Below are 16,198 nucleotides of genomic sequence, written 5' to 3'. Positions count from 1 at the left end.
TGGCTATGCTAAATTGCTCGAGTGTCCCGAGATGCTTGGTTAGAGGGAGTAGCGGGGTAAATGTGAGGTTACAGGGATAGAGCCAAGGTGGGATTGTTGTTGATGCAGACTTGATGGGCCGAATGGCCTCTTTCTGCACTGTAATGAACTTAGACCTCCTTACCTGAAGACCTGTGTATCTACTGGTATGGCATAACCTGCATTATTTCTGTACATAGTACAAATCATGTGTGGGTGCACTTGTGAGCCTGAATTTACATGAGTTCTTTCTTGTTATTTTCTTTCTGTTGACTTTCTTGGAGGAAAAGTTAGCAGAAACAAATATATTATTACAGAGAACCAAAGAAAGAGTCACTTCGACCTCATCTGCTATTCCTCCTGCCGACATACATTGTATGTAAAGTTTAAATATACTCTGGGGTTTAGAATATACCATGTTTATTGTGATTCATTTCAGCATAGTTTGCAAACTCAGCTGGCATTTTCTGTTCTGATGCTATCATTCTCCTGCAGGATGAATGGGATCTCTGAGTTGCAGTGCAGAAAATTTATTTTAAAATGAATAACTTCATTCATGGTTGAGCATCAAGGCAATTTTAGCCCCACATGACAGTTCATGCATAACTACTAAACAATATCCCATATTTATAGAACTTGCTGGATTTAATCAAAATTGTATGCAAGGAGTGAAAGAAAAGCAAATTATAGAGAAGTGCGATAATGGATATTTCCAAAGCCTATATTACATTCTTACAACAGAGTTTGACATCAGAAAAACATTTATTGTTGTTGATACAATACATTTGATCTACATTTTACAATTACATAGAATGAGAGAGAATCTAAAGAAGTTGATTATCTAAAGGATAGTGAATATGAGAGGCAGACAGCTTAGAGAAGTATGTCATGTCAACAAATAAGAACTATGAAATGGTTGATATAGTATATAGCATTTTTGAGTTTTAGGCTCGCCAGATAGACGAAAATAGTTTCCCAGTCCAATGTTTCTTGGAAAGGTATGTATATATTTTTCGAATTGTATTAAATCAATTCGGGGTAATTATGAGTACAGCCAACAACAGATTCTCATCGATCATCAGCATATACAATTCATTTACAAGGTTATGATATGCACAATTCTTTTTTGCACTCCCAAACCTGGGAAATTCCATCAATTTGGGGGTGTGGTGTGAAAACACATAGTAGCCCACTGACATACATTCTTCATTGCCTGGGAGACCAACTGTGGCTACAAGCTGGACAGAAATCTGCTGGCCCAGATCAACCTCAGTTGATTTAACTCCAGTAGCACTGTCATCTTCGATTTTTAAATTCTGTTTGTCCCTGATTTTTTTCTGTTTAAAATTTTTCAAGTGGTGACACTAGCCGTTTACAAAATATGTAATTATTGGACAGATCATGCTGGATTATTATCCACCATCACAATCAACACAGCAAAGTGGTTTACATTTCAAGTTCCTGTGACTTGTAAATAGACTCCACCATTGGACATTGAATCTTTAAATATCTTGATCACAGCACCTTTATAATGTGGATAACTTGGCTGCCATGAAGTACAAACTTATTCCATTGCAGATAATGCAACACAAGTTACACAAAGAGGAGGTGCTGTGATAGAGAGTTAGTTGTTGTGAAAACCTCTTGTACTTTGGGTTACTCTCCTTTAGCTGGTTATAAGCCTCTCTGTTGGTTGACAATCCAATATTCTTCCCCAGCCCACAGCTCTGTTCAATTAGGTGCATATCAGCCATGATTTCAGAAGTTATCTTACCAAACCATTGGGCGTTGAGCCCTGCGACAGTCACACAGATGAAGAGAATGATAATCTAAAAGAAAAATAAATTGGATGTAACCATTTTGAACCATCATTGCTGACTACATCTCACACAATAAGGCAATATTTCTTCTAAACTACCAATTAAAAAATAAAGTTAAAGGCAAATTTTCACTAATCATCAGGTGTTAGGATAAGACTATGAAAACAAGTCTCACTTAAAGCCCCAGTAACAAAACAAGGCATCAATACAAACAGCATATTTAATAAACTATCACTGTTCCGATATTTTAATGCCTATGTAGGTTGGCAGAGAATGCTACTGAGTGTACTTGTGGGTTTAAATGCATAGTTGCAATCATTAATATAAAGAACCAGACTTCAATCTAACATCATATTCTTCAACTCTGGTTAGTGCATTCTGCATAATGACCAAACCCTTAACTCATTTTTGAAAATCAGGCAGGTAAGGTTCACCAGGATGTTGCCTGGTCTCGAGGGTGTTGACTGTGAGGAGAGGTTGAATAAACTAGGATTGTTTTCACTCGAAAGACGGAGGCTGAGGGGAGACCTGATAGAGGTCTACAAAATTTTGACACGTTGGATAATCAGAGGCTTTTTCCCAGGGTGCAAGTGTCAATTACAAGGGGGCACATGTTCAAGGTAAGAGGGAGAAAGTTTAAGGGAGAAGTGCAAGGGAAATTTTTCACGATGATGGATGCCTGAAACGCACTGCCAGAGGTGGTGGTGAAAGCTGGCACATTAGCAACATTTAAGAGGCATCTGGATGGATACACAAATAGGGAGGGAAGAGAAATACAGACTGAGTAAGGGCAAAGGTTTTTTTGTAGTTTAGTTAGGGCATCATGATTGGCATAGGCTTGGAAGGCCGAAGGGCTTGTTCTGGTGCTGTACTTTTCTTTGTAAATATATACTTGAGATTCTCTCTCTCTCTCCTGGTCCTCCCAAGGAACTACAACAGTAAAACATAACACAGTGCTTTGAATACCTTCCACAGTATACCTAGAAAAACAATTCAGTGGATATTCCTAAGATTCTGGCAGTATATTTGAACAATACTGGACATCCCCTTGAGGCTCTAGCAGTTCTCAATGACTCCTGACTTTCTTTGTGTGATGACAAGGTACCAGATAGCATCAATGTACGGCACTTGCACCATAGTGGGTTTAGATAGAGGCCCATTAGAGAGTTTATCTCAGTCAAATTGCTGCATGAGGGGCCTCACAAGAATCATAGAAGTCATAGAAACCCTACAGTGCAGAAAGAGGCCGTTCGGCCCATCGAGTCTGCACAGACCACAATCCCACCCAGGCCCTACCCCCATATCCTTACATATTTTACCTGCCAATCCCTCTAACCTACGCATCTCAGGACACTAAGGGGCAATTTTAGCATGGCCAATCAAACTAACCCACATATCTTTGGACTATGGGAGGAAACGGGAGCACCCAGAGGAAACCCATGCAGACACAAGCAGAATGTGCCATCTCCATACAGACAGTGATCCTATCCAGGAATTGAATCCAGGTCGCTGGAGCTGTGAAGCAGCAGTGCTAACCACTGTGCTACCATGCCGCCCAAAGGCAGCAGAAGAAAGGATAAAATTATAAGCTGCATTGCTGTTCAAAGCAGCAGGGCCTTTGAATAAATTGATGAGAGTTTGTGCACAATCCAGACAGACCTGGAAAAAAGGAAATAACAGCTTTGAATGAAAGGGCTACATCCCATTCAATATGATGACCATTAAATCCAACATGCTCACATCCATTCCAAACTCTCTGTTATGTGATAATAAACTCTGTGTATGATACCTGAAATGTCTCTTCTTCATTTAACAGCTCACTGGGATGATACATTGCAAAGATGGTTAAGTTAAAGAATGCACAGGCCGATCCAAGGTGAAAGTAATATGGGAAGAGCCTGCTCTGAATGAAGCCAAATGTGTGTCTTGTGAGGTTATTGCCCATGATCAGACCTATCGAACAAACAGAGTGACACTAATGACTTCTGAATAAATGACTGTTGATGAAAGCAATGCAACGTAAACCATAGCTTCACAGCAAAAAGGAAACTTCAAATGAGGGAGAAAATATATATATAAAATCAGTCTTAAGCTATCAACATTGGTTACCTTGTTGACTATTGTATTTACACAATATACGGTTCTGCATAAAATCCCTTGCCTCACCCCAAGTATATTTGCAATGCTGAAAACAGCAATAATGAAAGACAATTCAGGCAGCTTTGCGACAGCCAGGTGCCTTGGGAAAGCAGCCAGTATGATTAAGGACCCCCCACACCCCTACCCCCACCCCCCAGACATTCTCTCTTCCACCTTCTTCCGTCGGGAAAAGATACAGAAGTCTGAGGACACGTACTAACCGACTTGAGAACAGCTTCCTCCCTGCTGCTGTCAGACTTTTGAATGGACCTGTCTCGATTAATTTGATCTTTCTCTACAGTCCAGCTAAGACTGTAACTCTACATTTGCACCCTGTCCTTTCCCTCTCTACAAACAGTTGCTTTGTATAGTGCGCAAGAAACAATGCTATCAAAATATGTGACTATAATAAATCAAAGTAAAGCAATAACGTAATTACAAAATATATATTTGGTGCAGCACTATAAATTCTCTGATGTTAATATTAAATGGGGTGTGAGGGTGCTTATGAATGTAAGTGCCTACATCAAGACAAACATCAGACTGAAGTCTAAAGCACAGTAGTTTTCACACAATATGTACAAGTCAGCAAATAGAAATTCAATAGCAGATAAACATTTGGAGAGGAAAAGGGACAATATGTGCAACAAATAATCACTACAAAGTAATCGTTCTGCAGAACTTCAAAATACAATTCAAGATAAACTCTGGTAAGTTTTTCTGTCGCCCTTCATTCCTCAGTTCAACACATGATCCGTGATCAAGCATGCTCAAAATCCCCTCAAGTTTAGAACAATGGAAAATAATGGGTTAACTGGTCCAATGTTCAGTCATACCTGCAATGCAGGGAGCTCTAGGATATTTCAAATGGGTATTACTTGTTGATTTTAAAATGGCTACAAACACAGAGAAAAAAATACAGACTGTTTGGCCTGCAGTACACTACTGAGGACAGAAAAAGCTGGTAAGGGAGCAGGTCTTAAAAGGGCAGCACACAATCACAAAATGAAAATCATACTAGTGTTATAAACTGGTGGTAGAGAGGTGCGACGGAGGGGAAGGGGTGCTGATTCTGGAGCAGAAGACACACACTAATGGTTAACAAGAGGATTCTGAGATGCAGGGAAGGACACACTAGAACCAAATAGGAAGTGTCCTAGTGTTGGACAACCTCCAATGTTCTGGTGCATGTGTGTACATTCATTACGACATGTTTGGACCTGTTAATAGTTTTTTTTAGTCTGAAATGTACTACAAAGGATAATACTTAAAGGAATTTACCTGATATAAATGTCACCCATATCTGCATTCCCCAGAAGGTAGACAGGAACATGAGGTGGAGAAGTTTGGCAAACGTTGTAGGTTCTCCTTCAGTAGCCATGGCAATTGGTGCAGATGGCATCACACAACCAAGGACAAAGAAACCCTGCACCAAATTACAGAGAAGACATGGAAGGTAAGTGCCAAAAGAAAGTTAAAACCAAAATGGTTATCTTTGACACAATTTGGATCGACAAAAGGCAAAATATATATTTGCAAAAGACGTGTGCCTTCTAGAATAAATTCTGAAGAAACTAACAGAGGTCTTTAAAATTATGAAAGGTGTTGATAAAGAGCAGACAAAGAGAAAGTATTTTCACTTGTGGAGAAATTTAAAACAAGAGGCCCTCAATATTAAATCATCATCAAGAAATGAAATAGCAAATTCAGAAGAGATATCGTCACCTAGAGTGGTGAAAATGTGGAACTCACTACCATGGAGTCATTGAGGCAAATATTTTAGAAGCTGGTAAGCCTATGAAGGAGAGGGAGGGAGTAGGTGTAAGAGTTAGATGACAAAGGATGGGAGGAGGTTGGAATGAAGTATAAATACCAGTATGCTCTCAGTGGGCTGAATGGCCCACTGAATGTGCTAAATATTCCGTGTAATTCAATATAAACATGATCCTGCCTGACCCAGTTTCGCCATCAGATCTTCTGCAATAGCTTTTCCTTTTGCTTCATATAGCCACTTCCACTCTAGTACCTCATCCTAGTCTATACACTAACACTTGGCAACATTATTCAGATTTATCAAAATTGATTGATCCTGCCAGAAATGCAGCATCCTAGCCCCAACTCTATCTTAAAAACTCTGGGGTTCTTATTCTCCCTGATCAAAGGAGATTATCTGATTTCATCTCCATAACACCCAGTGCCTCTGTCCCCACTTTACCACCAGGATTACTGAAGCTCTCATCCATGCTTTGTTAGCTCTGAGTAGTGCACCTTATTTAATTATGTAAAAGCCCCGCCTCCTCCCTTTCCAACTACATAGCACTGTACATTTCCAAACTGCTTCATTAGATCTGAAACGTTCACATCCTAGCTACGACTAACACTAAATTCTGCATCCTCTCCTTTCCTTCTCCCCTATCTATGCACTCTGTGAACGGTATGCTTTGTATAGCGCGCAAGAAACAGTACTTTTCACTGTCTCCCAATACGTGACAATAAATCAAGTCGGATGCTGCCAGATCCGCTGAGTTTATCCAGCATTTTCAGTTTTTAATTATGTACTGAGCTCCGCAGCAGAAACTCCCTATACAGTACTACGTTTCACTCGCTCATCACAAAGTTCTGATGAAAGGCCATGGATCTGAAACGTTAACTATATTTCTCTTTCCACTGATACTGTCTGATAGTGCTGAGTGTTTTCCAGCATTTTCAGTTTTTTTGGGGGTGGGGGGGACTAGACAGCTTGTTGTTTATTACACGCATTAATTGCTTCTTTGTGACAGCAATTAGCATTTCCTCTTCTTGCGTTTTACTATTTCTCTATTCCCCCCCCCCCATTTCCCCGCCTTCTTTTGTTCCACATTGCTTATCTTCCAGTTCTGAAATCTGACCAAACGGCTATAACCTCTGTTTGTTTGCAGACTCTGCACGATCGTGCATTTCCAGCACTTTCAACTTTCACCAACAGACAGACGGGAGTTGCTCAGCTAGCTTTTTGGGCAACAATTCTAAATTCTGGAGGACCATCGGCATTAAAATGGATCTGGAAAAATGACCTCTGGGTGGGTGGGATGTTTGTATACGTGTGTATGGCGTGAGGGGAGGTAAAAATACGATGGCCAACGGGAGCTGTGTGAGGATAATCCATTTTCTGAGGCTGTTGTAGGCGTCAGTAAGCTGTGGGAGGTGTCACAGAACTACGATTCCTTTGCTGAAGAACACATTTTCCCCTGAAACAGATTTTTTCAAAACTCCTTTATAAACAAAACATTCAGAAGTTACTCTAGAGTCGCAGAGAGACAGCTGTAATGCCAAAAAAAGACAGAGATTACTCTTCAGTTAAGACAAAAAGTTCAACTTTGAATCCGTATGACTCTTGTTGCATTTTCCCCCAAACTTTTTACACTACATTAGGAGTGGAATAACTTTACATTTATTCTTGATCTCCACTAGGCTGAAATGAGTGGGGTGAAATGCAGAGTGCTTACCCTGGGGTTGATGTCCTGGGCTGGGCTGTCCAGCAAGACTCAGCCTGCCTTGCTCCAGCGCTGCACTCTCACACCAACTTGGACATCAGCCTTCTTCTCCCACCCCTCGAGTGGTTCCGGTGGAATGTCAATCAAATGAAACATGACCACACCCCCTGCCGGGCCGCACATGCGCCCCGACGCCAAGCCCGGAGCCGTTGTGTAGTTTTTCGACGCAGGCAAATTTGGTGGGGGGGAGGGGCAAAAGGAACATTAAAGCAGGAACCTGGATGTTTGCGGGCGGGAATGGGGAATGGGGAATGGGGATTGTGAGAAGTAGTGTAATTTTTAAGGCTGCAAGAGCTAACAGTACAATCAGCAGTGATGGACGAGTTCAGCAGCGTACAGAAAGGGGGAGGCACATGACAGACAGTTAACTAGGTTACACGAAACAGATAACCGCAGTGATGAGATTAAGCGCAAAATGGGAGTTGAGAGAGTGTTAATTGAAGGAATGACACAATACAAGCCATTTACAGTGTTTAAAGTTAACAAGGTTAACAGCCAAATAAGGGGGAATAACACAATACAAGCCATCACAATGTTTGAAAAACAGTATAAAATGTGCTGCAAATCTATGTAAGGTGTGCCTATTTTGACTAGACACCCGGTCTTGCAAGAACGACAAATAAAATCTTGCTCCTTCAGAACTTGACTTGACTAAATTGTTTAACAGTGAGCTGTGTTTCTCACAATTGGGGGCTCGTCCGGGATCCTAACATCCCTGGTAGGGAGGTTGCCGGTGACAACTGGGAAGACGCGTCCCGTTCCAAATTGAATGGTCCCAGGTGTTCATCGGTGGACTTCTCTGCCACTGACTGTTGAGAATCCTAGGAAAGTTGTTCTGAACGAGTAAGTGGGAAACGATAGGCACCGTCGTGTGGTCGGGCAACGCTGCGGACCAAGGTAAGAAAAGTGACTTTTAAGTATTGCCTTGGCGACCGGGTCGTGGTAGGTAAACCATGGGAAGTGGGGGTAGTAGGACAAAGTCCCCCGGGAAAGGTGCTGGGAATCCGCGGAGAAAGGGTGGGGCCCCAGGGAACATCCCTCCAGAAAGTCCTTTGGGACGGATGTTGGAAGAAGGGTGGGGCCCCAGGGAACATCCCTCCAGAAAGTCCGTTGGGAAGGATGTTGGAAGGTTTGGGCACTTGTACTAGGGATAAAAACAAGATGACAATGATGAAATATTGTGTTTTGTTTGGGTGAAGGAACCAATCAGGAGTCCGTCCGTCTTCTGGCCAAAGTACGGTTCGGTTGAGGATTGGGTTTGTCAGATTCTTAATAAATATGTGAGACAGAAGCAGCCGGCGTCCCAGGAAGGAATTGATCATGCAAGTTGCTGGATAATGTTAATTTAGGGGCTGCGGGGGAGGTTATGTGATGAGGGAGCAGAGGAAAGTCGAATAAGCGAGGTGCCCCTAGAGGCACTGGAGTTTGTGGATGGGTCACGAAGTATATAGATGGATCAGCATGAATGGGATGGACCTACAATTGGTCTGAGCAGAAAGAGGTAGAGAGAAGTATGTCAGTGGAACTGGGAACCCTGACATGGGCTTTTACTGAGGTGCGGGGAGAACGCTAATAGTGGTTATGTATTTGGAATTGTGCATGACTATATGACTGTTTGAGAGAGAAAGGGATTTGTCACGACATGAGGCACCCGAATCAAACATGGTCAAATTTATTAGAGGCCAGTGAGCTCCCATCAGTAAAGGGTTAAAAAGAGACAAGCAGGCTGACTCTGTATGGTACAGAGAGAGAGAGAGGGTGTAACTGTGTAATTGAGACCCTCATGTGATGTAATAGATATAGCCAATCAAAGTGAATTGTTTTAAGTTTTTAAGTTTACTAAATTATGTAGGGATCGGACAGAGATTTGAATTCTGCCAAGTGGGAAAGGTGGCATTATATTGCATCTTAAAGTTGTGACGAGAGATAACCATTTAGGCACATAGTAGATTTGATTTTGTACTTGCCTGTGTTGGTTACAAAGGCAGAGCTGTAGAAATAATTAAACATATAGATTGCACATTAGAATGCTTTCAGTATTTCTTCGTGCATCTGTGCTCCAAGTGATGTTTTGTTTTATTGTACCAGAATTGTAAGAAGGTGCAAGGGTCTTGATTTAGTGAGGATATTTAATGGTGATAAAAATAAATCTTATTTTGGATTTTCTGAATCAGGCTTTAGTTAATTAAACTGCTGTACTTTGACTCACAATTAGTCTCAGAGGTATCTTTACCTACAAGGATTGGTGCTGAAACCTGGGATCTGTTTACGGGTCCGGTTGAATGGCCACAACTGGAGCTCCGGAACAGATTACCAAATTTAAGGGAGTGAATCAAAGTACAGTAGGTGCTCATCTGTGATGAAAAAGTGTGAGTGTGTGTGAGAGGTCTGAGCTGAGCACGTACAGACAAGGAGGCATCTGTCTTTACACCTAGCCCTAGACCAGTTGTTAAGAGGGGTAGCCCCCTACGCAAAGCTCAGGAGTTTGAAGTGGGTGTAAAGGCTAGAGAAGGATGCCTGGGATGTGATGTTCAGACGTGAGTAAGAAAGAAAGCCGGCTTAATAGTGTGAGCTTAAAGGTGTAAGCTCACGAGTGTAAGCGGTGGTACGGAGGGGACTGATCACCCCTGATAGGTATCACCGGACTGTGATAAGAGCGACCTAGGGGTGGGATCCATTTCACCCACTAGATCAACAATGGAAATGATTGAAAAAAAAGGACAGAACTAAGAAAATTGGAATTCTCTTAGTTTGAATTAATTGAACAGGTTTAAACCAGATTAATTGAACACATCTCAGTCTTGGGTAAAAAAATATTGGGCTGACGACAAGGAGAAAATTAAAACGTCAGAATCACAGATTAGAGAGTTAGAAAAGAGAAACCAAACAAAGAAAATAGCAGTATTGTTAATACATCAGTTAGCTGGACTAATTGAACAAGTAGTCACTTCCACTAAGAAGTGGAGTGGGGATAAAAAAGATTAAGGAATTAGAATTCAGAGTAAGGGAACTGGAGAAACAAAACCAAGTGTTAGAAGACTACTGCAGAGGGACATCACCTCCCTACCCCGGCAGTATGACCATGAAACTCACAGCGCCTGGAGGTGACTTTAATACTGAGGAGAAGGTCTTTAACCTTGCTCCGGTAACGAGGAGAGGAACAGTGAATAACCCATTGACCAATTTAAATACTTCACACCAGGGAAAGACATCAGATCCTAGTGTCACTGGGAAAACTCCAGCCCTGGAGTTCAAAGGCCAAATTTTGGTATTATCATTGTCCCAGGAAGTATTTATAGTATTAGATATAGCTTTGAACTTGAACTCACAGGATAAGTTTTTCTTTATAGTAGACGATAAGCACAGGTGTTATATTTGGGACATTTAATATTCCAAAGGATCAAGGAGATGCCCGTGGACAGGCTAGCCAATGAAATAGCAAAAGAAGCAACCCTAAACCCACAACCAATTAGGATGCAGGCCCTTATTTCCCTAATGCCCCGTGGATTGAATCCAATCTTTATAGAAAAGGAAAAAAAAGAGGAGCTGACTGAGATGAGACAGAGAAACAGAAGGCAAAGATAATGGTAGCGGCCGTAGATGAGATTGTGAGGAAGAGGTTGGAACCAATAACTGAGGGAAAGACACGAGGGTATCAGTATGTTGAAAGGAAGGAACGAGGAAGTAGAAAAGGTGGGGCACTAAAAGGTGGGGTAACATAAAGAACACAACAAAAGGGGTGTTATCACTGTGGAATGGTTGGACATTTTAGAAGACAGTGCCCTGAATTACAAAAAGAGAGGGTAGTCCCTCTCATGAGTATGGATGAAGACTAGGGAGGTCAGGGGTTCGTGACTAGTGGGGTGCCCCAGGGGTCGGTGCTGGGGCCTCAGCTATTTACCATTTATATAGATGATCTGGAGGAGGGAACCGAGTGCAGGGTGTCGAAATTTGCTGATGACACCAAGATTGGGGGAAAGGCAAATTGTGCGGAGGGTGTGGAGAGTCTGCAGAAGGATCTAGATAGGCTGGGCGAATGGGCCAGGAAATGGCAAATGGAATTTAATGTTGGCAAGTGTGAGGTGGTCCACTTTGGTAGGAAGAATGGTAGGAAGGACTATTACTTACGTGGCGAAAAACTGCAGCAGGCGACGGTGCAGAGGGACCTCGGGGTCCTTGTGCATGAGTCGCAAAAACCCAGCTTGCAGGTGCAGCAGGTGGTCAGGAAGGCAAATGGGATGCTGGCCTTCATAGCGAGGGGGATTGAATATAAAAGTAGGGAGGTCTTGCTGCAGCTGTATAGGGCATTGGTGAGGCCGCAGCTGGAGTACTGTGTGCAGTTTTGGGCGCCGCACCTGCGCAAGGATATTTTGGCCCTGGAGGGAGTGCAGAGGAGGTTTACTAGGCTGATACCGGAGTTGAGGGGATTGAGCTATGAGGAGAGGCTGAATAAACTAGGCTTGTACTCGTTAGAGTTTAGAAGAATGAGGGGAGATCTCATTGAGACGTATAAGATGATGAATGGGATGGATAGGATAGAGGTGGAGAGACTCTTCCCGCTCAAAAAAGACAGTAGGACTAGGGGGCACAGCCTCAAGATAAAGGGGAGGCGGTTTAGAACGGAGTTGAGGAGGAACTTCTTCACTCAAAGGGTGGTGAATCTCTGGAATTCTCTGCCCGTTGAAGTGGTGGAGGCTGCCTCGCTAAATATTTTTAAGAAGCGGGTTGATGGGTTCTTGATAAGAGAGGGGATTAAGGGTTATGGGGAGAGGGCGGGAAAGTGGAACTGAGCCACAACAGATCAGCCATGATCTTATTGAATGGCGGGGCAGGCTCGAAGGGCTGGATGGCCTACTCCTGCTCCTATTTCTTATGTTCTTATGAATCCTTGATAAATCTGCAGGTGGGTCCCCAACAAGAAGATGCGGTGTTTCTGGTGGATACGGGGGCCACTAGATCCTCTCTGAATTTTATACCGAGAGGAATAAAGTTAATCGATAAGAAATTAATGGTATCGGGGTAAAAGGGGAAGGTTTTACAGTCCCCATGTTTGAACCGATTATGCTTAAATACCAGACTGAGCGGATAGAGGGTCAACTCTTATACATACCAGAAGTTGGCAGTAATTTATTAGGCAGAGACTTAATAATTAAATTGGGTTTGGCAATTGGAGTAGAAAAGAACCAATTAACAGTAATCATGGCAGTATTAACAGACGGACAGGAACAGCAAATAGACCCGATAGTCTGGGCAGGGGAAGGAAACCGAGGGGGATTAGACGCTCCTCCTCTGCAAATAAATTTAAAAAAAGGAGAGACGGTGTGTGTTAAGCAATACCCTATACCTTTGCAAGGAAAAAAAGGATTACAGCCAGTAATTGAAGGATTGGTTAGAGATGGACTGTTAGAACCCTGCATGTCCCCTTATAATACCCCTATATTGCCTGTAAAGAAGCCTGAGGGAACGTACCGCCTGGTACAGGACCTAAGGGCCCTGAACCAGATAGTGACGATGCGACACCCCGTTGTCCCTAAGCCTTATATTTTATTAAGCAAGATTCCTCCTGATCACGGATGGTTCAGTGTAGTGGACCTAAAAGATGCATTTTGGACATGCCCACTGGTGGAAGAAAGTCGAGACTTATTTGCTTTTGAGCGGGAAAATCCTATCACAGGACGGAAACAGCAGTTCAGGTGGACAGTGCTCCCACAGGGGTTCACAGAGTCCCCAAATCTTTTCGGTCAAGTCTTAGAGCAGGTGTTAGAAAGATTTAAAAAGCCTGATGAAATCACGTTACTACAATATGTAGATGACCTACTAGTAACAGGAGGAGGAAAGGAAAAGGTAATAGAAGCCACAAATAGCTTATTGAATTATCTGGGACAACAGGGATTCAGGGTGTCAAAGAAAAAGCTGCAGTACGTAGAGAAGGAAGTTAAATACCTTGGACACCTAATCAGTGAGGGAAGGAGAAGAATAGATCCAGAAAGAATACAAGGAATCCTAGATCTAAATATACTATGGACTAAAAAGGAACTTAGGAGGTTCTTGGGATTAGTAGGATACTGTAGATTGTGGATCAAAGGGTACGCACAGAAAACTAAACAACTATATTTGAAACTGTTAGAAGAAGAACCTAATGTTTTAAAGTGGACAGAGGATCTAAGCTGATAATAGAAACGAAACTCCCTTGGACTAAGTGCTTACCAAAAGCACTTTTGCGTATTTGTACAGCTCCTCGAAAGGATTTGGGTTTATCCCCCTATGAAATGCTATTTGGACTACCTTATATGGGGGCAGTCGGGGAGTTACCGGTTCCTGAAATGAATGATCAATTTGTAAAGAAATATATACTGGGCCTGTCCTCCTCGATATCTTCCCTTAGGAAACAAGGATTATTGTCGCAGACTCCAGCCTTCGACTTCACGGTACATACAATTCAACCAGGAGATTGGGTCCTGGTAAAGTCATGGAAAGAAACTAAGCTGCAACCGGAATGGGAGGAACCATATCAAGCACTCCTAACAACTGAGACAGTAATCAGGACTGCTGAAAAGGGGTGGACACATCATACTATAATCAAGGGACTGGTAAAACCTCCAGATAATTCCAACACGTGGATGGTCAAACTGACTGAAGAACCTTTGAAGCTGAAATTTAAAAGACTCTAAATAATCAATTTTTAGTTGCGGCGTGAGCGCGGGAAAGGAACTGTTTTGAATTAAGTTTTTTCCTAAAAGGTAACGAGAAAGGGATAGAATGGAAGGGGTAACCTGGATAATGCTTTCCTTCCTCTTGTCCAAGAGAGTACTTACAAGTATGGGATATAATTCAGATAAGTTAGAAGAGGACAAGGGAAACACTATGAGCTCAGTTACAGTTCTGGATCTCACTACAACACAGGTAGTAGAGACAGACCTGTGTTCTTTGGTAATATGTGGGGATCTGGTGAGCCAGCAAAAATATTCGGTAGAATCCTTACAATTTTATGCCGACGGAAAGTATCCTTGGGGTAAACTCCCTTCCATAATATCCCTTCATCAGAAACATATGCAGCCAAGATCAGAATGCCTAGATAAGGAATACAATCTTATAGGGACCAAATGGGCTGAAAAAAAAATAAGCGGTCCAGTCTTAGATCCTAAGAACCTCTCCCGGTACTCCATAGCTGGTGGGCCCTTCTTTACAGGTAACTGGACCAGGGACCAACAATTGCACCAGGCAGTATTTGGAATTACGGTAAAGGAGGGAGGAAAAGATAGCAAATTGAAATGTTGTTTCCGAATCTATGTAGATAAAAATTTGAAAACACCTGACTAGAATGATAAGGTTCCCCAAAACGACCCAAGGGCAGTAAGAGTGGTCGAAGTAAACAACCTAAAACAAATCCTTGAAATAGAGACTGGGTATGAGGAGACTAATGCCTGGGTAGAATGGGTCAAATACACTGTAAAAAGCTTAAATAAAAGCAATTGCTATGCCTGTGCGTCTGGGAAGCCAGTGGCCCAAATAGTACCCTTCCCTCTGGGATGGAAACGCGACAGAAGAGGTATGGAGTGCATGTTAGCCCTGTATCAAGAAAAGGAAGCATGGGGCAACCCGAACTGCACATCCCTATCCCTGATGTTCCCTCCTGTGGAAGCAAAGAACTTAAAAACTCCCCCTCAGTTTCTCACTGCCGTTGTGAATCACACTTCATGTGTGAACCGACAAAGGGCAGAGTTAACTCATAATATGGGGGAGTTAGAATCATGCTCAGAGGTCAGGAGCATTACAGAGAATGGAATGGGAGGGAACTATTCATCATTGAAAATCCCCAGAGCAGATATATGGTGGTATTGTGGAGGAAGGGTACTGAGGCCAACTCTACCCCCTCAGTGGAAAGGTACATGTGCAATTGTCCAATTGGCTATACCATTTACCCTGGCATTTGAAAAATCAAAAGGATCAGGAAAAACAAGAGATCAGTGATAGGAATTTCTTTTGATGAAAAGATATATCTAGATCCCATAGGAGTGCCTCGGGGAGTTCCAGATGAATTTAAAGCTCGAAATCAGATTACAGCTGGGTTTGAATCCTTGTTTTGGTGGGTAACAATAAATAAGAACGTAGATTGGATAAATTATATAAGATTGGGACGAGCAAGTGAATAGTATGTTAGCCAAACTGGAACAACCTACTCGCGCATATCTGGACTAAACCTGGAAAAAGGGATGCTAGTGAAAAATTACAGACAGTAAAAAGAAAAGGGGGGATTGTGAGAAGTAGTGTAATTTTTAAGGCTGCAAGAGCTAACAGTACAATCAGCAGTGATGGACGAGTTCAGCAGCATACAGAAAGGGGGAGGCACATGACAGACAGTTAACTAGGTTACACGAAACAGATAACCGCAGTGATGAGATTAAGCGCAAAATGGGAGTTGAGAGAGTGTTAATTGAAGGAATGACACAATACAAGCCATTTACAGTGTTTAAAGTTAACAAGGTTAACAGCCAAATAAGGGGGAAATAACACAATACAAGCCATCACAATGTTTGAAAAACAGTATAAAATGTGCTGCAAATCTATGTAAGGTGTGCCTATTTTGACTAGACACCCGGTCTTGCAAGAACGACAAATAAAATCTTGCTCCTTCAGAACTTGACTTGACTAAATTGTTTAACTGTGAGCTGTGTTTCTCACAGGGAT

At 42.3% G+C, this 16,198-nt stretch overlaps 1 protein-coding gene across 1 annotated transcript; it reads right to left on the bottom strand.

Annotated features, from left to right (window-relative positions):
- Positions 1-761: 761 nt before the first annotated feature.
- LOC145347664 (transmembrane protein 205) lies at positions 762-7,562 on the bottom strand. The gene is made up of 4 exons (XM_080195343.1): positions 7,463-7,562; positions 5,259-5,403; positions 3,628-3,791; positions 762-1,847 (listed from the first exon to the last, which is right to left on the bottom strand). The coding sequence occupies exons 2-4, from the start codon at positions 5,377-5,379 to the stop codon at positions 1,545-1,547; spliced, it is 588 nt and encodes a 195-aa protein (XP_080051469.1). The 5' UTR covers positions 5,380-5,403; positions 7,463-7,562; the 3' UTR covers positions 762-1,544.
- Positions 7,563-16,198: the final 8,636 nt, after the last annotated feature.

Source organism: Carcharhinus amblyrhynchos, chromosome 9 (assembly GCF_965287045.1).
Source record: "Carcharhinus amblyrhynchos chromosome 9, sCarAmb.v2.hapA, whole genome shotgun sequence".
Lineage (NCBI taxonomy): Eukaryota > Metazoa > Chordata > Chondrichthyes > Carcharhiniformes > Carcharhinidae > Carcharhinus > Carcharhinus amblyrhynchos.
The sequence above is the reverse complement of the archived record's forward strand: the minus strand, read 5'-3'. Positions and strand labels throughout refer to the sequence as shown.

Coding starts and splice junctions, on each gene's coding strand:
- LOC145347664 (XM_080195343.1), bottom strand. CDS start 5,379: ATGCCATCTGCACCAATTGCCATGGCTACTGAAGGAGAACCTACAACG. Junction 3,792..5,258: donor ATGGGTGACATTTATATCAG/GTAAATTCCTTT, acceptor TTTGTTCGATAG/GTCTGATCATGGGCAATAAC. Junction 1,848..3,627: donor ATGAAGAAGAGACATTTCAG/GTATCATACACA, acceptor TTTTTCTTTTAG/ATTATCATTCTCTTCATCTG.